The sequence below is a fragment of the Vulpes lagopus genome, chromosome 11 (assembly GCF_018345385.1).
Source record: "Vulpes lagopus strain Blue_001 chromosome 11, ASM1834538v1, whole genome shotgun sequence".
In the NCBI taxonomy this organism is placed as follows: Eukaryota; Metazoa; Chordata; class Mammalia; order Carnivora; family Canidae; genus Vulpes; species Vulpes lagopus.
The window spans coordinates 79,055,565-79,080,884 of NC_054834.1; the positions used below are offsets into that span (position 1 = coordinate 79,055,565).

The 25,320-nt window shown below is 52.0% G+C and overlaps 1 protein-coding gene and 1 long non-coding RNA gene across 2 annotated transcripts; one reads left to right on the forward strand and one right to left on the reverse strand.

Moving 5' to 3' along the window:
• The first annotated feature begins 4,653 nt into the window (after positions 1-4,653).
• On the forward strand, positions 4,654-7,472 carry LOC121471860. The gene is made up of 2 exons (XR_005982724.1): positions 4,654-6,400; positions 6,949-7,472. It is a non-coding gene; the product is annotated as an uncharacterized LOC121471860 (long non-coding RNA).
• Positions 7,473-8,120: 648 nt separating this feature from the next.
• Positions 8,121-15,707, reverse strand: ZP1 (zona pellucida glycoprotein 1). The gene is given in 15 exon segments (XM_041722457.1): positions 8,121-8,160; positions 8,387-8,465; positions 9,538-9,626; positions 9,628-9,675; positions 9,736-9,868; positions 9,871-9,990; positions 10,065-10,169; positions 11,594-11,629; positions 11,632-11,689; positions 11,749-11,809; positions 11,811-11,917; positions 11,920-11,954; positions 12,538-12,693; positions 13,104-13,152; positions 15,606-15,707. Coding segments are annotated over 15 exon segments (1,218 nt in total).
• Between the last annotated feature and the right edge of the window lie 9,613 nt (positions 15,708-25,320).

A 25,320-nucleotide genomic window follows, 5' to 3' on the forward strand; every position in this document is an offset into this window, starting at 1 on the left:
AATTTTGAGTATACTGATTTGAAATGTGTGGGGTTGTCCCTTTTTAAGAAAAGAGCCGTCATGCAGTTACGCTTCAAAAGGAGGAAGGGATGGAGCTATGGTTTGCTGGTAGAGTGGCCCCTCCCAAGGTGGGGGAAGGGCAGACTGGACCTCTGAGCTAGCCCAGCACCTAGCCATTCAGCTGGTTCCTGGCTGGATGTGAATATGTGTTAGGCTGGTTTTATTTCCAGGAAAACTGCTAAAGAGAAAGAGGGAGGTTCTCAGGGGATCTGTGGGTTGGGAGGGGCTGTGGTATGAAGCGTGTGTCCTCTCCATGCTTACGTGCAGTTTTTTGGCAGGGGAGGGGCTTGGAATACATCTCAGAAGATCTCAAAGGGACCACCATCCTGTCTCACCCTATTTCAAACCACTGCCCTGGAACTGGGGCATGGCCCTGCTCTCTTGGCCTTGGAAGCCTCATGTTGGCATTAGAAGTCCTAAAGTGCTTTGACTCTGTCCTGCCACTTGTCCACTCATATCAGCTGTGTGCTGGACACTCCTATGTACATCCTCTCATTTTACTCTTGAAACAACCTTGTTTTTAGCTGTCCAGCTGAGCAGCTTCCTGGGAAGGCCCATGGCCCTCCCCCTCCCCTGCATTCTGGGCTGTGAGGCAGGAGTGAGGCAGGAACGTGGAATCCCAGCTATGGCACTTTTTAGGCTGGGGCCCTTGGCCATATTATTTGACTTCTCTCTGTTCTAGTTTCTTCAGAAGTTGAGGATACTGTACTTGGGGCATTGTAAGGCTTAGATGAGTTAGTCCCTAGATAAGTTTGTAGACTGCTGGGTGCACGTGATATGTGCTGTGTATATTGTGCCAGCTGCTGCCACCAGCTGCTACTCCTGCCCCCACTACTGCTGCCCCTCCTTGTGCTGCCACCCTTCCTGCTACACCACCCCCTACTGCTGCTCCACCGTTAAGGAGTGCTGCTACCACTCTTGTTACCACTTGTGCTCACATTCCTACTGCTACCACCACTGATACAGCTACCACTTCTGCTGGTACCACTTCTGCTGCTGCCCCCCTACCACTTTTCCTCCTCCTCCTCCTCACCCTTTCACTACTACTGCAACTGACCCTTGAACAATTCAGGCTGGAACTGTGCAGGTCTACTTACGCATAGGTTTTTTTTTTTTTTTTTTTTTTTCAATAAATCAGTACTGAGTGTATTTTCTCCTAAGATTTTCTGAATAACATTTTCTTTTGAGATTACGTTATTGTCAGACGACAGTATATAGTACATGCACACATATATCTTTATCACCTGTAGACGTTATCGGTAAGGCTTCTGGCTATTGGACTATTACTAGTTACATTTTGGGGAAGTCAAAAGTCATACATATATTTTCATCTGCTTGGGAGTGTTCGAGAGTCAGCTGTATGGCTTCTACTCCTGCTAGCACCACTGTTAGCACTGTCACTGTTTTTACCAGTACTTGTACTACTACACTGCTGCTGCTTTTACCATGACAGCTATTTCTGTCCTGCTACACTGTTTGCTCTCCCCGGATTCTCCCTCCCTAAAGATGGGCTCACTCCAGGAAGCCACTGCTGCCCATCACTGCCCTGGCAGGTGAGTGACCTCCCTTGGCCACGGTTCCCAGCTCTAGCAGAACTATGATTTTGGAGGTATTAATGCATTTGTCTCTTTCAGCTAGATTTGCATTTCAAGGGCAGGGTCGTGTACTCAGTGCTGTCTTTTCCCCCCTTTTGATCTTATGTCAGGTTGCTGCTAAGGGGCAGACAGATTCAACCTGGGCTCTATCTCGGGACACAAAAGCAGGGGTTGACAGTCTTGGTTATTTTGGCCATAATGGAATGGAGAGCTGCCACCTCTCCAGCCTGGGCTCAGCTGCCGTGTGGGTGAAACTTTGGCAGTAAGGCCTGTCTTCAGTGAGTGGATTGGGGTTTGGTGGATTCTCAGAGGGCTTGCCTTTTCTGGAACCGTATCATCAGGCTCATGAGTTTTCTATTTAGGGTCTAGGAGTAGGTCTAGGGATCTGAAGGGAAATTGTTTGGGGGTGTAATCAATACTTACTGCATCCTACATGAACTTGAGCCCTGAGACCGTTCATGCCTGGGCTTGTGTCTGGGGCCTGGGGTCCAAACTCCTTGTCCCTCCGCTGTTGAAGGCTGCATGGCCTCAGGGCACTGAGCAGGGCGGCCACCTGGGGGCACTGCGGTTACAGCAGTCTCGGCAACCCAGCTCCAGGACTGCTCAGTATCAGGACAGCTGTGCCAGCAGGGGCTGTTACCCCATTCTACAGATGGGAAAGAAGCTCCCAGTGCCTTGGCTTCAGGCCACCCAGGAAGTAATGGAGCTGGGATTTTAAGCCATGCAGCTTCAGAGACCAAACTGACTACCCTGTCCTCTGGGAAGACAGTGGGATCTAACAACCCTCTGCACAGTTTCCTAGTGTAGAGTTGTGGTTAAGTGCACTCTGGAGTCAGACACCAAGTTTGGATCCCAGCTCAGCAGTTCTCTACGACCACATAGTGTCTCAATTTCTGCATCTGAAAACCTAACCAATGGGTGCCTGCTTCACAGGGCTGCTGAGGGTTAAGCAAGCCGACATTTGTGGAGAGCACACAGTGTTGGCTGCTGTCTCCCCAGCTTTTGTCTGCACTGGCATCCAGTGACGCTCTATGGGTCACAGCCGCTGATGCTCAACACTTGTGTTACCAGAATGAAGGCTCTACTGACGCAGAGTGACCAGAACATAGGCCAGTCAGGGAGGTGGTGGTGTGCAGATGGCTACGACCATAGGATTAGTTCTGAGAGGGGTGCAGATGTGCAGGAAGGGGTGTGCAGCTGCATGTCAGGTAGGTCTGGGGAGAGGTGACAGGCACATTGCGGAGAGGTGGGCCAAGAGCAGAGGTGCAGAGTGGCTGGTGAAGAAGGGGCTGCCGCAGCCCCACTGCCTGGCTGCTTGAAGGCCGTGAGGGGAGAACAATGTGGAGGATGGGTGGTGGGGAGGGCAAGTCGTTTGGAGAAGTGCCCAGCAGTTTGTTTTTAGATTAGAAGGTTGCATATCTCAACTAGCAGCATGTTTCATCGATGGGAACAGGTCTTTAACATTTTTAAAGTTTCTTATTGTGAGATAATGGTTCAAAAGTGTCTCAAGCATACCTTTTCAATTTAAAGAATACTAAACACCCTTGCATCCAACACCCAGAAGGACAGTATTATGGGCCCTCTGTGTTCTTTCACAAACGCAGAGGAAACTCCTACCCTGGGATTGGAGTGGATCATTCCTTTCTTTTTGTAGTTTCACCACTATATTGTGTGTGTGTGGGGGTGGGGGGGTTACTTACTCTGGAACTTTATATACATGAAATCATGCAGCTGGCTTTCCCTTCATTTGCTTAACATTGTTCTTGAGATTTACCTGTGTTGACACGTGGTAATGGTTAATCCACTGTTGGGCAGACAAAGGAGGGGCCCAGTGGGACATCCAGCAGGCTACTGGAACAGCGCCCCTTGGAGATGGAGGTGTGGGTCCTGCGTGGCCCATTCACCCGAGGGGAATGTGCTCTGGGCTAGGGGTGCCCGACCTGGTGCTGTGGTGCCGTCAGGCTGTGTGTTCATGAGGCACAGCTCTACCATTGTCACCAGGGGAAGGGGTACAGTGAGTGTGCTGTGGCTGCACCTTGGTTCCAGCCGTAATCTGCCAGTTCATCTTTTGCTGGGGTGGCTGCACCAACGCTTCTCCCGGATACAGTCCTGGATCTATGTCCAACTTGTGCTCTTGGAGCTGTTTGACATTCTTGCTTGGAGGAGCACCAGCCCCTTCTGACCTAATTAGGGGGCTGAGGTCCAAGCTTTGTGATTCATCAGTGCCTTGGGCACTTGGCAATAGCTGGACTCTGTGGAGCCTTGTCAGAGGCCAGCCCCCTGTTTGGGGAGGCCAGCCTGCAAGTGATAAATCCAAACAGGTTAATTAACCCTTCCCTCATTGGTTGTGAGGTTCCGTCCTAGGAGTATACCACAATGCATTGATATGTCCTATTGTTAACAGACCTACAGATTATTTCTAATTTTTCAATAATAAACATTCCTGTGAACATTCTGGAGCAGTGTTTTTTCCCAGGATATTAACTTAGGAGGGGACTTATTTTACAGATAATACTATAGGTAATGAGAGCTCTTTACTAACATGGTTGTATCAGTCTATACTGTGATTTACCATGTGGATGAGTATTCCTGTCTTTAATACCCTTTACTAGCCCTTAGTATTTGCTGACTTTTCAAATTGTTGCTAGTCTGGTGGGTATATAATGCTACCTGAAGTTTAATTTTCATATCCATGATTACTAACGAGGTTGAACGTCTTCATCCACATCTAGGCAATTTATCTTTCACAAATTGCCTTTGTTATTTGGCTTGTCTTTTTTTTTTTTTTTTCCTCAAGATTTTATTTATTTAAGAGAGAGAGAAAGAGCATGAGCAGGACGAGAGGCAGACAAAGAGGGAAAGGCAGGCTCCCTGCTGAGCCGGGTGTCCAACATGGGGTTCGACCCCAGGACCCTGGGACCATGACCTGAGCAGAAGGCAGAGCTTAACTGATCCACCCAGGTCCCCTGGCTTGTCCTTTTTTATTGATTTGTAGTTGTATACATGCAGATCTATACATTTACTTTTTTTTTTTTAATACCAATCCTTTGTCCGGGTGTTGCAACTGTCTTCCCAGTTTGTGCTTTATCTTTTCATTCCGTAGTGTCTTATGATTTTGGTTTGTAAAGTGCTGATTTTATTGTGACTATGAGAATTCTTTGAGATTGTTTGAAATCACATTTTTTTCAGGCAGGATTTGCATTTGCTCCTGCCTGAAGCCCAGGGATCACTTCAAGCTCAGCCATGGAGCTTTCTCTGATTGAAAGTTTGAGCATTCCCACCTCTGCCCCAGTCTAAGAATTTGGACCGCACACACCAGAGAAGAAGGAATTGTAATTCTCGGGGGAGTGCTTTTTGTTGTTTCAAACTATCCAGCACAGAGATCGTGATAGGCAAGACCCCTTACTGCCCCTCTCTGTGCAGTGGGCTTGTTTCTCCATCACTCTTGCCCTCTGAAGCCCCAGCTTCCATAGCGTGCCCAGATCTGGAGTCCCCACCTTTGGCAGGCTCTGGGCTTGACCTGTAGTCCCTCATTAAACCAGAAGGTCAAGGTCGCCAGGGTTCTGCAGAAGGCCCAGAATAGAAGCTGGTTTTATTTCTCAGACTTTATTTTTGGCCTCTGTGCAAGCTTCCCCCTGCCCCCAATCCCCGTATTGCTCAGCAATGATTTAAACATGTTTTTAAAGTGTGTATATAATATGGCATTTTAGTTTACTTCTGAAGATTGATCCGGGCATGTAGTCTTCCTGCTGCTGGAATAGAAGTGGCATTTTTATAGGAGATGTCCTTACAGAGCTACTTGGGCATGCGGCCACACTTTAGGGAGTCAAATTTTTACCAGAGCTGAAGTAACAGGCTGTGAAGTGTTCTCCCCCTTCCTTGCAGGCAAAGTAGGTGGACCTGATCTCAGCCATAATGTAAGTACGAGGGAACACAGGGGTAGGTGGAGTGGTAGGGGAGTCCTTCAGGTCCTACCCTCACTGCAACCACAGCCCTTACCTCTCCTCCCCAGAAGGGCAGGAAGAGTGCAAAACTGAGAGGCCCCTAAGCAGCTCTGCTTCCTGCCAAAGGTCGGCACAAATGGTTTGTTATCATCCCCATCAGGCCTGACCCAACTTTTCTGAAGGCTCAGGTTCCTGCTTGAGTTAGGAGGTAGCTTAGGGGAGGGAAGAAGTTTTACACTGGGCAAAATTTGGACTAGATTTTGTGATCTAGGAAAGTCAAAGCTGAGATGGTTCTCTCCAGAGAGAGCAAGGGGACCTACAGCTGCAATGACCCTCACTGTTCATATATTTTGGACATTTGTTTCTGTAAACAGAACCCTCAGACATAGAAGTATTTATAAGATCTGTGTACAAGGACTGATTACCAAAGTTCTTAAAATTCTTTACCTGTGTACACTTGATAGTAGGAGAGAAACCCCTGAACTGCCATGTCAGTAGCAAAAAGCAAATGGATACTTTTGTAATTATGTAGGGTAATATGGTGTTTGCCATATTCACAGATAACAGTGTGAGGGAAAATTATGGCTGCATAATCCTCTGGAACAACAAGATGGAAGAGCTCCACAGAAGAAAAGGTGGAAGGCTGATTTGGCAGGAAATCCGTAAGATGAAGATGCTGCCCCCCGGACTTGGGAGAGCTCTCTGCAAACAGAGAGTGATCAGGGGAGCAGATAAGAGACACAAAGAGGCAGTTTACAAGACCGAAGTGGCTATAAAGATGCTTGTCTTCTAATCAAAGAGGTATGTTATTTAAGAGAGTAGCTTTATTTTTTGAAGATTTTAAATAATCTCTACACCCAAAGTGGGGTCGAACTCCCAATCCTGCGATCGAGTTCATGCCCCACCCACTGAGCCAGTCAGGTACCCCCAAAGGTATAGTTTAGATCAGCAATGCTATTTGGCTTAGGATACTCATGTGGAAAAGCTTTATTAGCACGATACTGATCTGTGATGGCAAGGCTGAGGGGTAGGGAACCAGCACCCTGTGCTCCTATAGAGCCCTACAGGACTGCTGGACCAAACTGTACCCCTTCTACAAGCTTCTTCTGAGAAGATAATGTACAAAGAATTTACATGCTTAAGTGAGGATAAGCTGTGTTAGGCACCAATAATAGATTTGGTTTCCATCAAAGGGAGGTAAAACACATCATGGTTTAACCGCAACATGGATGAGAAGGCGTCTATTAAAAGTGATAGGAAATAATACAAGATGTCTACCTTTGTGGTAGAAAACCAAACCCCGGATATAAGTTAGTTACATAATGTGATTCCATTTGGTATCTATACAGTCACACTTTGTTCAAACACGGCATTGGCACGATTCATAGAACTGCCCTCCCACGCTGCTCCAGATGCTTACGTGGGCTTGGATGCTGAAGGTGCTGGTAAGAAGAAGAGTTGGGGCTGGTCAGAAGAACCAGCTCCCTGACCTCACCTGGAGCAAGCCAGCCTGGCTCCTCCAACCACCACCAAGCTCAGAATCATCATGATTTCACACGAGCCCTGAGGAGTACAGCCTGTGGCTCCCCTCCCTTCCGAGCCAAGAAGGTGAACAGAACTGGCTCTCCCTAGTCACAGATGGGAAGATGGGCCCAGATAAGGGAAGCTACACAGCTAACCTCCAGAGCAAGTGTCTGGATCTTCTGGCCGAGTGTTCTATTCTGCTGCCTCCACTAGAAAAGCCTAACAGGCAGCACTTCCCCAGCCCCTCTTTATCTGGGCTATAAACTGGTCTTCATATTAAAACAAAACAAAAAAGTAAGCATTAAGTTTGGGGCAGGGGAAAAAATTCTAATAAATAGCACCCAGTAAATGCTGGCTGTTATATACCATTCTAAGGATTCTTGTTAGTTTCTTTTATCCAACACCCCTGTGGGGGTGGGTATTACCCCCATTTTACAGATGAGGAAACAGGCCCAGAAAGTTCAGTAACACAATATCACACAGCCAGTAAGAGCCAGAGCCAGGGCTGTCATGAAGCAACCTGGCTTGGGAGTCTCCATAGAGGATCAATATCCTAAAGACCAAAAAGATGGAGCAGGCCAGAGCCCAGGAACCCCCGCACAGGGTCAAGGCACAGGGTCAAGGCCTTGTCACACATGCTCAGTAGGCTTGAGATTATGGTTTATTTATTTTATTCACCCTCTCTGGCCTTCCTGGAGCTTCTGGGCTTGGCCTGGCTTAGGCCCAAGGAAATGCCAACCCCTAGGACCAGGGCAACAGCCACCAGCAGGAGGACCACCCAGGGGAGAGGCCCCTGGTTGGCATTCCTGAAGGAGCCTGCAGGAGAGAGGGGGTTTGAGGGCTTGCAAGGCATAGTGAGGCCTCTTCAGCAGTCTCTGTGCCGCTGGACCTTGGTGATCACACCCGCAGAGCTGACGCTGCCCTGCTGCAGATAAGGCGGACTGCATCTCTTCGCTTAGTTCCCTGCTGACTGCTGTTATACCACCTCTGGTCTGCGCTATGGCTGAGTGTCCCCTGGCAGCACACAGCCCTGGCACCTGTGGGCCATGGTAGAGGCTCCTGCCTGTAGGAACCCTCAAGGCTCACTGGGTCTGTAGAGCTCACGAGGTTCTGGGGCCTTATAGCGTTGCCACAGGGAGCATAGGATTGTCGTGGCCCTGTGCATCTGGGGCTAGTCTGCAGCCCCTGGTTTCCCAGAAGCCAGGAACAGGTCTGCAGACATAGGAATGAAGACCCTCTCCAGGGTCCTTTCCCTAGACTCACTTGCAGGCCCCAAGCAGCACATCACGGAGCAGGTCTCCAGACCTGAGCAGGAGCAGGCTGAGGGGCTGCAGAAGTAAACCTGGTGGGAAGAGAAGCTCAGGGCACGGGGCTGGCTGTGACCCAGTGGAGGAAGCACCAGGGCAGGGACCCAGGACCTAGGCCAAGTCCAGCCAAGTAGGCAGGTTGAGGCCTGGCTACGTGGACCAGAGTGAAGACTGCAGCCCCTCCTGCTGAGGCTCAGACCCAACAGGTGTTGCCTCAACACGTGGAACCTGCTTTCCTCCTTCCTGATGGCTCGGGTCGCAGAAGAGTTCCTGGCAGGCAGCAACACTGCACATGGTGGAGCCCCAGCCTTTTTGTGTGCTCCACCAATGCTCACCTAACTGCAGAGCCCCCCACCAATCCCAGGAGTTCTGGCCTCTCAGGAGGCGGGACTTCACAGGGCTGCAGGGACACATGGAGCGGAGAACAGGGGACAGGTTATCCCTGCTTCCAGAAACAAGGCCAGGGGCAGCTCCCCGAAGGGGCAGAAGCAGGAGGAATGGGTGGGCTGACTCAGCCCCTGGAGGCCCAGCCAACAGATGTGCCTCTGTCCAGCAAAGTGGGGGGTCTGCGGGCTCCAGGAGAGCCCGGTAGAGAGAGAGATAGAGTTAAGCCCCCTACCAGTGCTAACCCGTGAAGTCTGCCCACATCTGGTATAATAATGTGCAGCTATATCAGAGTACAGAGGTCTGTGTGTAGTAATAGGAGAGAGAGGTACTGCTCAGTGGAACAAGTTATAGGGTAGCTGGTGGCCTGTTTGTGTGTTCTGTAGAAAATCTAAATATATACCCTAAGTTTGTTTACCCACCAGAGAAGCTGCTGGATTATAAATTTTCAGAAGAGATTTACATCAAACACACTGTTTCTAGAGTCAGAAGCAAAGTCACTCTAGAACACTGTGGCCAGGATTCAGATTTAGGGTTGGTGGCATCTACTTTCCTTCCTCCTTCTCAATGCTTTATGGGTTGCCTCTGGGCTGAGCATCCCCCACGAAGCCCCATCTGAGGAGCTGGGTCAGCTACAGGTCTCAGAATGCTGGAGAGCTTTGGGAACCGGCTGACACGGAACAGATGGGGAATAGGCAGGAAGAGGCACACGGGGTTTCTTACGTCTCCTGAGGGTCCTCTGGGAACCAGGGTCTGGGAGGGCGAAGGTGGTCACAGTGAAGCACTGGCAGTAGGAGGAGAAGGACACCTCTGTCCAAGGGTACCACTTGGGTCCTGTAGCTGTTCCTGTCAAAAGGACACCTGGGAAAGAATGTGGCCAAGTAGGCAGCAGGGGGATCGGGGAGGTAGGTGGAGTGACACCCTGGGGCAGCAGGAACATCCCCTGCCACTCATCTGTCTGATAGGATGGGCCACTGAGGCTGCTGGAAGGGGCAGGCACCGGCAGAGGCCCAGCACTGGTGCAGCAGCAGGACCAGACTGGGGTCTGTGCTCTCAGGAGCCGGACTCCCACAGGGACAGGCTTGCAGGGCAGCCTAATGTTGGGGTAGTCCCTTTCCTCTTAGTAGGAGCAGAAAGTCTCATCTGTAGCACGAGGGGCCTATAAACCTCCGCGGGCTGAGTGTGGGGGAGCAGGGCCAGCACAGAAGGCCTAGGCACCCCGTACCCTCAGTGATTGGAGCTGGAGCCACAGGGGCCGGATGGTGACACGGGGGCTGGTGGAGGCCGTGGAAAGATGGACACCTGGAGCAGCAGTAAGCTACTGGCATTGAAGATGCAGCACAGGTGAAGCCTGAGGTCAAGGGCCAGAGTATGCAGGGGTGGGGCGGGGGGAGGAGGAGACACAGCATCAGGATTTCTTTGCTTGGCAAGCTGGACACCTGCTCCATGGATGCAACGAACAGGCCATGGTCTGGCACCACTGAGCCCACGCTACGGGACCCCACACCCCTGGCCATGTCGTGGCCCAGGACAGCTCAGGCTGGTCAGATAGCGCCCTGTGGTGTCACCGTCCTTGCAGTGGTGGGTGGGGTGCCATGGGGACTGGGGTTGCCTGCTAGCCTACGTGATGCCACACACTCTCAAGTGCACGGCCATGCCCAGCACACCATGTTCTGCTTGGGAAGCTGACCTCATACTATCCCCGTCGACCTCTGGCTCCTCTTAGGACCTCTGGCTCCTAAGCGCTCTCCCTTTACCTGAGAGGGGGTCCATGGGGAAGATACCCTGCAGCTAGAGACTGGGCCTGGCATGCACCTGAAGGCCTGGTCCGAGGAGCTGTCCGCTTACCCCTACCAGCTACAGCAGATATCCCGTCACGCTCCTTCCCTGGGCACCCTGGAGCCGAGTTCAGTTTTGGCTAGCTCCCCCAGCTCATAAATCCCAGGGATACAGCACAGCAGGTGCATCCTTCCCACCCCCTGGCCTGGAGGTACTTAGGATTTTAAAGCAAAAGACATCTGGGCCGGCACACGGGCAACCCACCTGGCTCTCGTGGCAGGTAGGTGGGGAGAAAGACACCTTGGCACCCAGCTGGGGTCACACAGGACTTTTTTTCATACAAAAGTATTAGGTCTACCTGACAGGGTGAGCAGATAAGAGTTGGTGCTGGGGCCCCTGTACTCCAAAGGCAGGTGGGACAAGCACAGGTGCCCTTGGGGCACCCCCAGTGGCATCCTAGGTACCGGGGTGCTCCTGCCACCACAGTCTGCAGGTCCCAGGGACCCCTTTCCACCAGAGGCCCTCCCTCAGCTCCTGCTTCCAGCACACCCCCAGAGAGCTTCCGCCCAGGTATCTCCTGCCTCATCTGTGGCTTCGTGACCTCTGAAAGGAAGAGGCAGCTACAACCACACTCACAGCCTCCGCTTTTTCCATGGGCCTTGAGAGGGATGCTTGTGGCTTAGTTTCTGAGCATGGTTCTTGGAGGGACAAAGGCAAATGGTCCTGAGGACCCCAGCTTACTCGCCCACTGTGGTAGCTTCTGCCTGCTAGGTGTGGGCACACCCCCCCCACACACACATCAGTCCTGAGGCAGGGCCATTCCGCCTGTCTGGTAGGGGAGGCCAGGGAAGTGCCCAAGGGCTCTCTTGAGACCACACAGCAGCTAACAGAGTTTGGACCCCAGCTCAGATGGCTCCAAAACCTGTCCTAAACTCACCTGCGCCCCCTTCACACCCAGGCCCACAGCGTGGCCTGTTCTCTGCAGGCTCCCCCTCACAGAAGGTGCCATCCTGCATGATGGAGCCCTGTGGCCCATTCGGACATCAAGGTCAGACACCAGCTGGTTCTCAAGGACAAGCTGGTTGCCAGCCACCAGCTGGGTGAGGCCCTCCCAGGGGAGGTCCTGGGTGCCAGCCCGTGGCCACCCCCTCCTACCTGGACTGTGGTCCCACAGTGGGTGAGCAGGAAGTGGAAGAACACGAAAGACCCCAGCTCCAGTCTGGGAGCAGCTGGAGGGGGTGTAGAGCATGTGGATATGGGCCAGCGTGATCCCATGTGCCAAGGCTGTTTCTTGGGATACCGCCAGGACAAAGTGGCCACTTTGTCCTGCTCAAACTGTCCAGTGAAACACTGGACAGTTGCTGGGACAAAGGCATATCAAAGAGGCCTATCGGCCCTCGGGGTTGGTGTTCATGCAGCACAGACACGGGGGCAGGCTGGGCCACAGTATTGAAGCACCCTGGGACTTCGGAGATCTGGGTTCTCTTCCTTGCTCTTTGTGCCGGCGTTGGCTCTAGTAACCCCTCGATGGACCAGGTTTTCTCCTCATGACAACAAAAATGAACTAAAGAAGTAGAATTTTATCTCTAAACTGGACTGTTCCAGGGGCCTTGGGCTGGCTCAGTTGGAAGAGCGTGGGACTCTTGGTCTTGGGGTCATGAGTTCGAGCCCCAGGTTGGGTGTAAAGATGACTAAGACAAAACAAAACAAACCTTAAAAGAGAAACAAACCAACAACTGTGATGTTGTAGATTGAAGATATAGGACTGCATGTAAAGACAGATTTGTTTCCAGTTCCTCTGGACCCCATCCAGAGGTCCCCTTTGCAGCCATTTTGGGGCTCAGGCTCTCCTAAATACAGGTGTGAGGGACACAGCTGTTGCGCTAGGGGAGGGGCAGGGGGAAGCCCTCCTACCCTTCAGGATTCAGGTGTGGAGAGCTATACCTATGTTGCCATAGTAACGGGGAACCTCTCTGCTGTTGTCATAGCAGCAATCAGCCTGCTGACAGGCTTCCTTGGAACCTCTCCTTACTCTGCAGGGGATGTGCCTGGAGGCCACCTGACACTGGTCCTGTATTGGATGCCGACCTGGAGAAGTGACTGAATGGGGAGGACATAGGAAATAGCCACACAGGGCAGGAGACTTCCACGGACATGGAGGGAGTTGGCTTCCTCAGCCCAGTCAAGGGCGAAGGGGTCACTCGCCGTTCCAGAAAGCCCAGACACAGTATGTACTCACAGAGGAGGCCATGTACCTGCGTAGGGTAGCTTGTCAAGGGTGCCCCACTGGGGTTGAGCCTGGGGGGGATTGGGTGGTGGGTCCAGGTCCGAGGGACAGCAAGGCAGGGGCTGAGTGGACAAAGCTGTGCCCTGGGGTGGGGTGGAGGGGCTGGGCACGAGGGGTGGAAAGGGAGAAGCCTGTGCATATGGTGCCAGGCAGGAGTCCAGAGTCCAGGCGTGGCCAGGTTTAGGACAAATCAGAGTGACTTCTTGTGTTCCAGCAACGTGACCATTGGGCAGGACCACTTCGACGAACACCCTCAGGTGGAAGTGCCTGTCCTGTAGGGACGAGGGGGACCCAGGAGAGCAACTGGGGGAGTCCACCCAGCATTCCAGGCAGAGGCAACAGCAGCAAGAGACCAGCTGGGGGTCAGGCCGAGAACTAGGATTGTGGGCTGGTCCTGGGAAGTACCTGCACCCAGGATTCAGCAACCACCCCCTTCCCCTGCACCCCCCCCCCCACCCGCAACCTTCCAGCCCAAAGGCAGGTGTGAGGAGAGCAGCAATCAGCTGTGAGCTCCCTCTGCAGCCTGACACTGTGCCTGGGCAAACGGGCTCCCAGCTGTGGGCTGCCCCCCACCCCTGCCAGGCATAAGCCAATCCCACCTCTTGCAGCACAGGAGGCAGAGAAGACAGCAGGTCCCAGGGCTTGGCAGTGACCCAGTGGTAGCAGGCAGAGCAGTTGCTTACTTCACATTGGTTCCCAGGTTCATCTGGGGCTGGGGAGAGACAGATGACAGGGAAGCTTCAGGAGCTTTAAGGGTGAAGCCAGAGGCTATGAGATCCGCTGAGAAACCCCACTCGGGAGCAGGCAACGCCAGCTTCAGCCTTAGCTTGGCTCCTGGTTTCCTGTGTGTCCTTGGGCAAGCCCCTTCCCTTCCGGGCCTGTTTCTACATCTGTAAGAGAACAGCTTGGGCTGGTCTTAGGAACTTTCCAGCTATGGTGCCTCATGAACAACACACAATAGGAATCAGGAATGGAAAATAGTGGAGAGAAAAGGTTAGTCGGGGCTCAGGCACCGGGCTGGGTTCTCGTGAACTGGGCTATCCTCATCCTGGATGAGCCTGCCAAGGCACGAGCATGAGCTTTCCTGGATGTGTATGATGTGGGATTTTGTGACCCATCTGCCAGGCTAACTGGTTGCTGCAGTCACTGGGCTGGGTGCTCACCCACCATCTCAGCCCAGAGCCCTGGGGCCTCTGTGGGTGCAGGCATCCCCTTGGACTTGGCAAGATTGAGGTCATTTTCCCCATCTTACAGATAAGGAAACAGGGGTTCAGAGAGGTCAGGTCAGTTGTTCAAGAACACAAAGCTTTTAGAAGCTGCAGATTCAAATTCTCCCTTTGAAGCCTGCCCCCTTTTCTCCATAGTAGGCCATGCCCACCAGGGCCCTGCCACTCAGAGTGGTCTGACGTCAGCTGAGCACAGTTACAGGTGCAGAGCCTGGGGCCTACTGAATCAAGGCCTGCATTGCAGTAAGAGGGCCGGTGCACACTTACCTGGGTGGCCAGGGAAACTGAGGCTGGCAACTCCCCTTCCTCTCTCCCCTTCCCTAGCATGGGGAGAAGTGGGGGGCTGAGAAGCCTCTCTTCTTGTTCCTGTTGCAGGGGAAGGATCCCAGCTCCCCACTGCCGGCCAGGGAAGTGGGGGCCAGGCTTCAGCTATACTCATCTACCACCTTGAAGCAGATAGTGGCCGTCAACAGCACCGCACAGCAATTCCAGGCTGTGGCTGAGGCTCCTGCCATCAGATATCCCACGGCAACCATGATAGTCCCCACCCACTCACCACCAGTGAGGCCCAGGACTTATAAGGGGGAGATGGCCAGTGGAAACTTTAGGGCCAAAGGGGGCCCACCTGAGGAGCCCTGCCTGGCCTCCAGCAGCTCCTGATGAAATTCCTGCCCTGAAGGCCAGGGAAGGCACCCTCCTAGTCAGGGTCTCTGATGGGCTGCCCCAAAAGCTGCCCCTCCCCCCGACTTCCTGCTTTCCAGCTGGGGCTTGATGCCACTCAGTCGAGTGATCCTGGCTGGGAGGTGGAGAGGACAGAGGCTTCTAGTACAGGGGAGGCTGCAGGTATGTGGAAGGGCTGGTTCCAAGTCCTTCATCATCCCCTCCCTGCCCAGGCTGGGCATCCCCAAGTCCTTCATCATCCCCTCCCTGCCCAGGCTGGCTCTCAAGGTCCTCCTGTCTGCATTGGGGCCTGCAGGCCACCAGAAGCTGCAGGGACTGTGGGGGTGGGCAGCAGGCCTGGTTAGGTCACTAACTGGGTTTTTGGGGCATCTGTGCAGGCCCTAGAGGCCGTGATGCTGTCCCTGCTCTGAAAGCAGGCAGTCTGGTAAACAGACTGTAGCCCCTCGTGGGGCTCTCCTGACAATCAGGACGATTGACAGGATGTGGCTGTTACTAATGGAAAATAACGATGGACGATAAACATAACGTGGCCTCCTGGATGGGATCCTGGAGCAGAACCAGACTGTAGGTAAAAGCTTAGGAAGCAGACTTAGGTTAATACCAGTGAATCAACAGTGGTTCCTTAACTATAATAAACATACTCCCTGAATGTGAGGGTCACCATATGGGACCCTGGGTGCAGTGCACATGGGACCTCTGTGCTTAAATCTGGAACAGTTTTGAGAAAAAAGTCTATTAACCACAAGAAGGCTGGCTCACAGGTGACAATGCTTCCCTTGGGCCAGGTAGTCCCAAGGCCTCACTCAAGGCCTCATTACCATGATCCTCATTTTGGTGGGGTGCCTCCCCCGGGCCTTGGCAGAGTCGGCTCTGCCAAAGCCAGTAAACACCACTGAGCGTGAGTCGCAGTAGGGCAGCATGTAGCTTGGTCGTTAGGAGTCTGAAGATCTACTCATGGCCAACAGACACATGAGAAAATGCTCCACATCACTCAGCAGCAGGGAAACACAAATCAAAACCACAATGAGATACCACCTCACACCCGTCAGAATGGCTAAAATTAATAAGTCAGGAAATGATGGATGTTGGCGAGGATGAGGAGAAAGGGGAACCCTCTTGCACTGTTGGTGGGAATGCAAGCTGGTGCAGCCACTCTGGAAAAGAGTATGGAGGTTCCTCAAGAAGTTCCTTATGACCCAGCAATTGCACTGCTGGCAATTTACCCCAAAGATACAAATGTATTGATCTGAAGGGGCACCTGCACCCCAAAGTTTATAGCAGCAATGTCCACAATAGCCAAACTGTGGAAAGAGCCCAGATGTCCATCGACAGATGAATGGATAAAGGGGATGTGGTAGATCTCCACACAGTGGAATATTATAACTCATTCATCAAAAAAAAAAAAAAATGGAATTTTGCCATTTGCAATGATGTAGATGGAGCTGGAGGGTATTATGCTAAGCGAAATAAGCCAATCAAAGAAAGACAATTATCATGAGATCTCACTCATATGTGGAATTTAAGAAACAAAACGGATCATTAAGGGAAGAGAGAAAAGATGAAATCAGAGAGGGAGATAAACCATAAGAGACTCTTAATTATAGGAAACAAACTGAGGGCTGCTGGAGGGGAGAGGGGTGGGGGGATGGGGTCACTGGGTGATGGGCATGAAGGAAGGCAGGTGATGTAGTGAGCACTGGGTGTTATATAAGACTGATGAGGGATGCCTCGGTGGCTCAGCGGTTGAGAGTCTGCCTTTGGCACAGGTTGTGATCCCGGGGTCCTGGGATCGAGTCCCACTTTGGACTCCCCGCAGGGAGCCTGCTTCTCCCTCTGCCTGTGTCTCTGCCTCTCTCTCTGTGTCTCGCATGAATAAATAAAATCTTAAAAAAAAAAAAAAAGGCTGATGAGTCCCTGACCTCTACCTCTGAAAATACATTATACGTTAGTTAATTGAATTTAAAATTTAAAAAAAGATAAAAAGTGTATTTCTGACCTCAAATATCTAAGATAATCACTAAATATTAAAATAAGGGCTTTACCTCTGTCCAGTTCTGCTATAAGACTCTTACTATAAAGAAATATGAAAATTGAAAAAAAAAAGTCTGGCTCCAATCGAGCCCCTACCTCCTTCTAGCCTTGTCTGGGACGCATCCATTTCTGGGATCATCTTCCTGCTTGTGAACTGGGGATGAGAATGCTTACCTCATAGTGTGGACAGAAAGACAGGCAGTGACCAAGATTGGGTGTGACAAATTCTACATGATCACGATTTAGTGCTTGAACTTCATTGTGATTAGACCTGAAGAGGGGGAAGCTTGGAGGATCGCCCTGGGTACAGAGCAAGTGAGGCACAGACTGGGGTGGTGGTGGTGGAAGTCAGAAGTGTAGGAGGCACAGGGGTGGTGGTGGGAGTACTTTGTTGAGGCAGAAGGGAATTTGGGGTGATAAGGGCATAGGGCTGCAAACAGTGGGTTTCAGGCTGATTGGGGTCCCTAGAGGGGTAAGGGCTGTTGAGGTGGGTTTTTCCTGAAGGACAGTGGAAGGCTTTAAACTTTTTATTTTGAAATAATTTCAGACTTACCAAAAATAATTTCCATATACCCTTCACTCAGGTCCTTCAAATATTGTTAAAAACAGGACAAGAGGCCCCTAATGGAGTCACTTATGCTAAGCCCCATGTCAATAAAACAATTAGTTTTGGCTCTCCCAGAAATGGAATCTTAAACCGGTCAAAAGAAAAAAAAAAAAAAAAAGGAATCCCCTGATTAGTACTGGCTAGTAATCTGCTGCCCAGCAGACCACTGCCATCCCCTAAAGGAAAGTGACCTTGCAATTAGCCAACTAGTGGAAGCCTTTTTGGAGCTCCTCAGGGCTGCCTGACTCATGAATGGCTGCATAAAGCCAATAGGACGTTTAAACTTTACTCAACTGAATTTTGTTTTTAACAGTGTCTTCTTATGTTTGTTTTAGTTCTTTTGCTTTCCATATGTATAGAGACACCCACATCCACACTTTCTTCCATGACATTTGAGAGCTGTTTGTAGATGGCTCTCCTCTTACCTCTGAACACTACAGTGTGGTACTTCCTAAAATATAAGTAAAATGATCAAAACCAGGAAATCAACATTGGTATAACACAAATGTCTAATTTACAAATCATATTCAATTTACCAACTGTGCTAGTCATGACTCTTACAGCAAAGGAGAAAGCTTTTTTTCTAGACCAGGATCCAATGTGAGACCAAGATCATGCTTCCTTACCCTCCTCCAGCCTGGGACCATCCCTCTGTCATTCTTTGTTCTTCATACCCTTGATGTTTTGAGGACTCCAGTCACTTTACAGAATGGCCCTTGCATGGGTTTATTTGGTGTTTCCTCCTGATTAGACTCAGGTTATGCATTTTTGGCAGGTGCATTAGTTTGCTAGGGCTGTTGTAACAGAATAGCATAGGCACACGGGTGGCTTCAATGATCAAAACATTTTCTCACAGTTCTAGAGGCTGGAAGTCCAAGATCAAGGTGTCAGCAGGTTTGGTTTCCTCTGCAGTCACTCTCCTCGACTTGCAGAGGGCCGCCTCCTCCCTGTGTCCTCACGTGGTCTTTCCGTTGTGTGCACACATCCCTTGTGTCTCTGTGAGTCCACATTTCTTTTTCTTATAACAACACTGGTCAGATCGGATTACAGCCTATCCTCACAGGCTCATTTTAACTTAAAGGCCCTGCCTCCTAAATCACCTCTTAAAGGCCCTGCCTCCAAGTACAGCCCCATTTTCGGGTGCTGGGGGTTAGGGCTTCCACATATGAGTTGGGGGGCGGGTCACAGTTGTGCCCTTCACAGGCAGGAATAGCCCCGAAGGGACGTTGTGTCCTTCTCAGGACATTCTCTCAGCAGGCTCACCGTACTGGTTTGTCCTATTAGCGCGGAGATAAGTTTGAATGCTTGGGTGACATGGGGTCTGCTGGGTGCCTCCACTGTACCATTACTGTTTCTCTTTGCACGTGGGAAGTACCTGATAGGGAGACCCTCTGAGACCCCTGTGTGTGACCATCCTGCTCCTCGGCAGACATTCACCCAGGTGTGGTGATCTCCCGGCTCTATCATCCCTTCCCCCTGTGTCTGAGTCCTGCTGTAGCCCAGAGCTCTTGCTGAGGGCAGCGGTGGGAGTTTCAGGTGGCAGAGAGAGCCCCAGCCAGAGGAGCTGAGAACCTGGATTCTATTCTGCTACTCAGGAGCCAAAGGACCTTCTGCCATCTGTAAAGTAGGAATGGGAATGATTATGGTGGGGATGAAATTAGATACACAAAAAGCTCCATGTGCATGAGGGCAGCGTGTCTCCTAAGGGCCTGGAAAGGCAAGAAAAAAACAAGGGAACTTCCTAATGGGTAAGGGCAGAAGGATGTTTTTATATTCTTTTTAAGATTTTATTTATTTATTCATGAGAGACATAGAGAGAGGCAGAGATACAGGCAGAGGGAGAAGCAGGCTCCCTGTGGGACTCGATGTGGGACTCGATCCCAGGACCCCAGGATCATGCCCTGAGGTGAAGGCAGATGCTCAACCACTGAGCCTCCCAGGTGCCCCCAGAAGGATGCCTCTGAGAAAAATTGTGCCAAACTGTCCTGGAAGGTGGGGAGGGGGAGCCCTGAACATTTGGTTAGGATTCCAATTCTTGCCATAGCTCACCAGCACTAGAGCTCATGAGCCAGAGAAGGATGCCAGCTCCTCTGCTCACCCCACCAGAGACCTTGGAAAAATCACCCACTCACTGACTCGATTTTCTCATCTGTGTAACGGCGGGGGCCAGGAACAGTACCTGCCTTGTAGGCTTGCTGTGAAGATGAAGTAAGAAGACCCGCGGAGGGCAGTCTGCATCCCTGGCATACGAGAGCAATACAAGCCACCACTGTTTTTATTGCTGAGGAAAGAAGGTCAGATTAGAGTGACCTGGCTTGGGATCTTGGCTTCCCACTTGGCCTCTTTCTAAACCTGTTTGTCTATCTCTTAGCTTTTTAAATTTCTTTTTTCTTTTTTTTAAAGTGGGGCTTCAATTTCTTTCTGTAGGATGGAATTAGGAACAAGATCAACTTGTGGGTGCCGAGAGCCTGAAGGGCTCCCTGAGTGAGTCCCCATTCTGCCTGCTTGTGAGAGCCAGGGACAGAGAGAGGGTGCCCCAGGGAGGAGGACTGGGCCTCTTCCGGCTGGAAAGACAAGGGTGGTCATGAGGTTTATATGAGCTTATCAGGCAAAGTGCTTAGCTAGCTACCTGGCACACAGTAAGCACCCCATAAATGTGAGATGTGAGATATTGCTACGTGTACTGGGGTGAGTGGTGTGGCCCTCAAAGGGTATGTCCACATTGTAACCCCTGGAGACTGGGAATATGACATTGGAAAAAAGGGGCTTTGCAGATAAAATTGAGTTAAGGATCTCAGTGAGATCGTCATGGATTGTGTTGGCAGGGCCTTAATCCAGTGGCCAGTGCCCTTAGGAGAGACACATGGGGAGAAGACCATATGAAGTGGAGGCAGAGCCTGGAGGGATGTAGCGCCAAGGGAAGGAGCCCTGGGGGGCTACCAGAGTTGAAGGAGGCAAGGGAAGAGCCTTACCTTGGGACCTTAGTGGGAATGGTCCTGCTGAGTCCTACATGCCAGACTTCTGGCCTTCAGAGTGAAGGAACAGCACAGTTCTGTTGTTTTCATCCATCAAGCCAGTGGTATTTTGCTATGGCAGCCCTAGGGTGCTAATCCACGAAGGTAGGTTTTACAAGGATTGTCAGGCATATGTATGGGCCTGAGAGAATCAACAATAACAGGAAGTTCTTGTGTGGTGCCCACCATGGGGGAGAACAGAGTCAGAGTGAGTGGCATTAGGATACAAGGGATGCATCCAGAACGGGTCACCCTACGTCTACCCGCCAATACTAGAGATTCATTCTGTTTAGCAGACATTCGCTGGGGCCCCTGCACACATCAGGCCCTCTGCTTGGCTTTAGTGAGGAGCTGATGAAATAGGAACAGTCTCTGTCCTCAAGTCATGAGGGTGGAGCAGCTGAGTGAAAAAGTCAGCCCAGAGGGCAACAAGGCAGTATAGAAAGTGAGGCAGGGATGCGGGAGCAAGGAATGGGAGGTAGGGTCTGAGAGGATCAGCAAAGGCTTCCCAGAGGAGGTGACCTCTGGGCAGGGTTTTAAAAGGGTGAATAGGAGTTCAAAAGGCTAAGGGACAAACTAGTATTTGTTGTGCCCAAGATTGTGAATCTGAGAAAACCACCGAGAAGCCGACACCGATGCAATCACACGAGGGTTTATTTAGAAGCTCGAGCTTGGGTCCAAGTGCACCCAACACAGTGGAGCAGGGACTTGGACCCCGAGGTGGGTTACAGCAGGGTTTTTATGGGCTGGTCTAGGGGATTTTCAGAAGGGCTGGAGGAATTTCTTAAGCGCTGTTTTCATTCCAATACGGGACTTTCTGTCTTTGTCAAGGGTGTTCTGAGCTCTGTTCTCATTCTGATATGGGACTCTCTGTCAAGGGCGTTCTGTGGTTTTTCCTGTAAAGTTCAGCTCTTATTCACAGGGGCCTGAGATGGCTGTACTTGTGCTAGTGCTAAACTTGAGGTGGAATGGCCTTAATTTTCTCGGCCTCCACAGTATTCTCAAGCTGGGAGCAAACAGTGTAAGAAGAGCCCAGAGATAGCCTGGCCTGCACAGGGTGTTGGGAGGTGTTGGTAAATACCAATGGATATGGGCTATGACTGGGGAGTGCCAGAAACAGAAGGGGAGAGGTGGCTGGGACCAAACCACCCAGCGCCTTAATGGCCAACACAGAATTAGGCCTCCTCTTGAGCTCCATCTAGGCTTTCCACAAGGTCAAGTCACATTGCCTCCCTGCTGCTTGTGGGCGATGCCAGGGCCTCCTGGGCAAGGGAGTTGGTGGAGTCTAGGGCAGGTTCTACTTGCTTCCTGCTATTCCTCTCACGTCCTGTTTGATTAACTTCTGTAAAAAGGTCAGAAAGGAAAAAGGAAGTCTACTTCCTAAGGTAGGAGCAGGGGGAGAACGGTGGGGAGAAACGGGAGGAAGCTGGGGGATGCGTTCCCTTGGGGAACATTCCCTGGACCGCTGGTTAAACCATGTGTGATGTCATAAGCAACGTCTTGGGAGCCTGAGACACTCAGCGTCTGGGAAAGAGGGACTGCAGGATGGGGCAGGTGGGAGGAGTAAGGGATTCCACCCAGCAGCCATGTAAAGGCACTGGGGTGGCTGGAGATGATGGGGATGCTGGGGATGAGGGAAAGGTGCAGGCGCTGGTGGCTGGCGTGCTGGGTCCTCCCACAGGCTGCAGAGACCCAGGAGTAGTCTGCTAGGCTCGGGTTTGTCTCCCTGCCTGCAATAGCTGAGATTATAGAGATGGACCTGATTTCTGCTCTCACTGGCTGGGGCAGCAAGCTTCAGGCCACAGAGAAGCTTGTGCTTCAGGGACTCGGGCCTGTGCCCAGGGTTGGTGGGAGGGGTTATTGGAAAGGTGGCCAGGGCTGGGCTGAAGACCCCCCACCTTTCCCCAGCCCCTCATCCCAGGGCTCAGAGAAGCCCACCCCATGTGGCCCCGTGGGCAGCTACATCCCCACTCCTCAGGTGGGGACAACAGCTTCCCTGAGAGTGAGGCTCCTGAATCTCTATACCCTCAGGTGGGCCCCTCTCCCCTCCCTGGGCTCCCACACATTCTATCCGGGGAAGCACAGACCCATTGGGGCCCACAAGTCAGCATCGCTGCAGATGGCTGCCATGACAATGACGGTTCCTGCTTTGACTGCCTGGAGCCCAGAGGTTCTGCGGGTTGCTTCTTATAGCATGGCCTTCTTGGCTTCCAAAATCAAGTTTGCAGCAAATACGGAGGTGGAAGAGGCAAATGTAATGTCCAGAGTCAGGAAGAGGTTGACATGGAAACCCAGTGCACTAAAATAATTAAGTGGCAGCTGGCCCTTGCATCATCCCTCAGTGGCCAGCTCTGGGCTGGGTGCTGGGCTCAGCATCCCGACGCTCACAGCAGGGAGGGGAGGCATTCAGGAAAGCCCCTGGGTAGCAGTGAGCAGCTCTCCCGGGTGGAGCTGCTGCTCTCTGCTCCCAGCACCCCAGGCCTAAGGACTCTGACTCTCCTTTCTGGGGGGATCAGTGTTCTCCATGCTCTCTTCAGTACTGGGGTCTGCTGGGAACCTGACAGAAATGCAATGTGACCCACTGTACCAGACACTCTGGGGGAGAGGCCCTGGGCTTGACCTGCCCTCTGGGAGGCCCGATGTATGCTCAGCTGAGCTGAGAATTGCTGGTCTGTCCTGTTTCAGGCACTTCCCAGAGGACCCTAGTCACCCTCTACCAGACTCTACCCTCCTTGAAGGACCCTCAGCAGTCCTGGGGTCCTCCTCCTGGCAACACCAGCCTGACACTGTGGAAGGCTCTATAAGGTTCTCCGGTTGGATTCTCTCCTAAAACTCATCCTGAGCTCTTGATGCCTGGTCACTGGGGCCCCTGGTCCCTACTTCCAGCCAGCAAGCCCCACCTAAGGCTCCCTTCCCCTCTTTGCTTCTGTCTACCCCCAAGGCGCTCTCTGAGGGGCAGACGCTGGCTCCTCGTTCTTGATGCTTTTGCCTCCCGGTCCCAGCATCCTACACGCAGGGACCCAGGGACCGTGGCACTGCGGCTCCACTCCGGGAAGAATGCAGAAAGGTTCATCTCCCTCGTGGGAGTGTATAGCCGAGGGGCCAAAAGAACCAACGTTACTGCCTCCTTGATGGGATGAGCATTGGGTGTTATACTATATGTTGGCAAATCAAACTCCAATAAAAAAAAATATACAAAAAGAAAGAAAGAAAGAAAGAAACTGTCTCAGGGTCTTGCACATCTGGACGACTTTTGTTTGTTTTAGCAACTTTCATACGCGACTCCTCAGGAGCCACCACAGGGATTACAGGGTTGGCAACAGGAGCTGGGGAAAGGTCAGAGGAGTAGAGGCGTCAGGTAAGAAGGCCATTAGCAGGGCTGCTGCAGGAGGTTGTGCAGATGTTCACTGCACAAGGGTACCTGATGGAGGAGGCAAGGGAGGGCTGTGGTCCTGAGAGGGGGCTCAAGCCTGACACTCCCCTGCCGACATGTGCCCACAGGAAGGAAGGGGGTACTCTTTCTTAGCCCCAGGAGCAGTCTGTGCACCGATCCTTGCGTTTTGGGGCAGGGGCTGTACAGAAGGAGTCCCTCTTAAAAATTCTACTTGACTGCTTGTGAAGTCACTTGCCCAAGGTCACACAGCTCGGGGGTGGCGGAGCCAGATCCACACGCAGGCACTCTGGCCAGAGTCCCTGAGCTCGCCACCACACTACACTGACTTCCTGGCCTCAGAAGATGTCCATGGGCCTGCAGGTTGGGGTGGAGGTGGGTGGGGTGGGGGCCCTTTCTCCAAAGCAGGATGGAAACATCTGCCCATTTTCTAGGGAGGGCTGCAGGCACTCGTCTTGGGAAGACCAGGCCCTCCATGACCTACAGGAAAGGAGACTTCCCAGCATGATATTCTGGATAATCAAGTCACTTAATGATCTGCCATCTTGGACTGCAATAAAAAAATGTGACCCTTGTCAGAAGGTCACAGGTTTTTACCCATTCTTCAGTCGGATCGCAGGTTCTCCGCAAGTTGATTAAGTGCCAGGCCCCGTGATGGAGCCTGGGTCTAAGTGGAAGATTCCTGCAGAGTCAATCCCATGGGAGGGAGTGCCCTTGCCTTGATGTGGAGGCACTGAGTTTTTAGATTTGTTTTACTCAGTTTTACTTCTGAGGTGCTGGGACGCTAAGCTTGAATGAATGGTTCCTGACCCCAGGAGGCTGGGTCCTTGAAGACCTGGAGAACAATTAAATGCAAACTCATATGGTTCTGTAAGCTCATCTTAGGGCCCTGAGCCCATTTTAAATCAAAGCTGTATTGCCCTTGCCCTACAGCCTCTACCCCCTCCCCCCAGGGGAGAAAAGACCTGTTTTCCATGAGCACTGACTGTGTGCCTGGCACTCTGAGTGAGGTTCAAGCTGCCAAGCCTTTTGGGGAGACAGACGGCAAAACCGGGGCCCCGCAAGGGGAAGTGGCTTAGCTTCCAGCTAGGGCTGCAGGGGTGGCCTGCCTTCTGCTCTCCCCACTGCTGACCCTGCCTTCCTGAGGATTCTGGGGTCAGGAGAGGGCAGCCCAGGCCAGTGGACGCATGCACGAGATGTCCTCTCCCTCATCCACCTTTCCTACACAGCGGCCGCCTCAATCACAGCCCCTCATGCACACTTCCATTCCCCCACATGCACCCGCGCCACCCTGGGGCTTCTGCAAGACCTCTTGTGGAAGGGGACAGGGGTGCACAGGGGCTGCCAGCAGTTCTGTCCCTTTCTCATTGATGGAGACTAACGTTACTAGAATACCAGAGTGACAACTCACCCTCTGCTTTCCCCGCCTCCCCACCCCACCCCTAAACACACACACACACACTCTGGGGCGAATAGCCATTTCCTCCCTC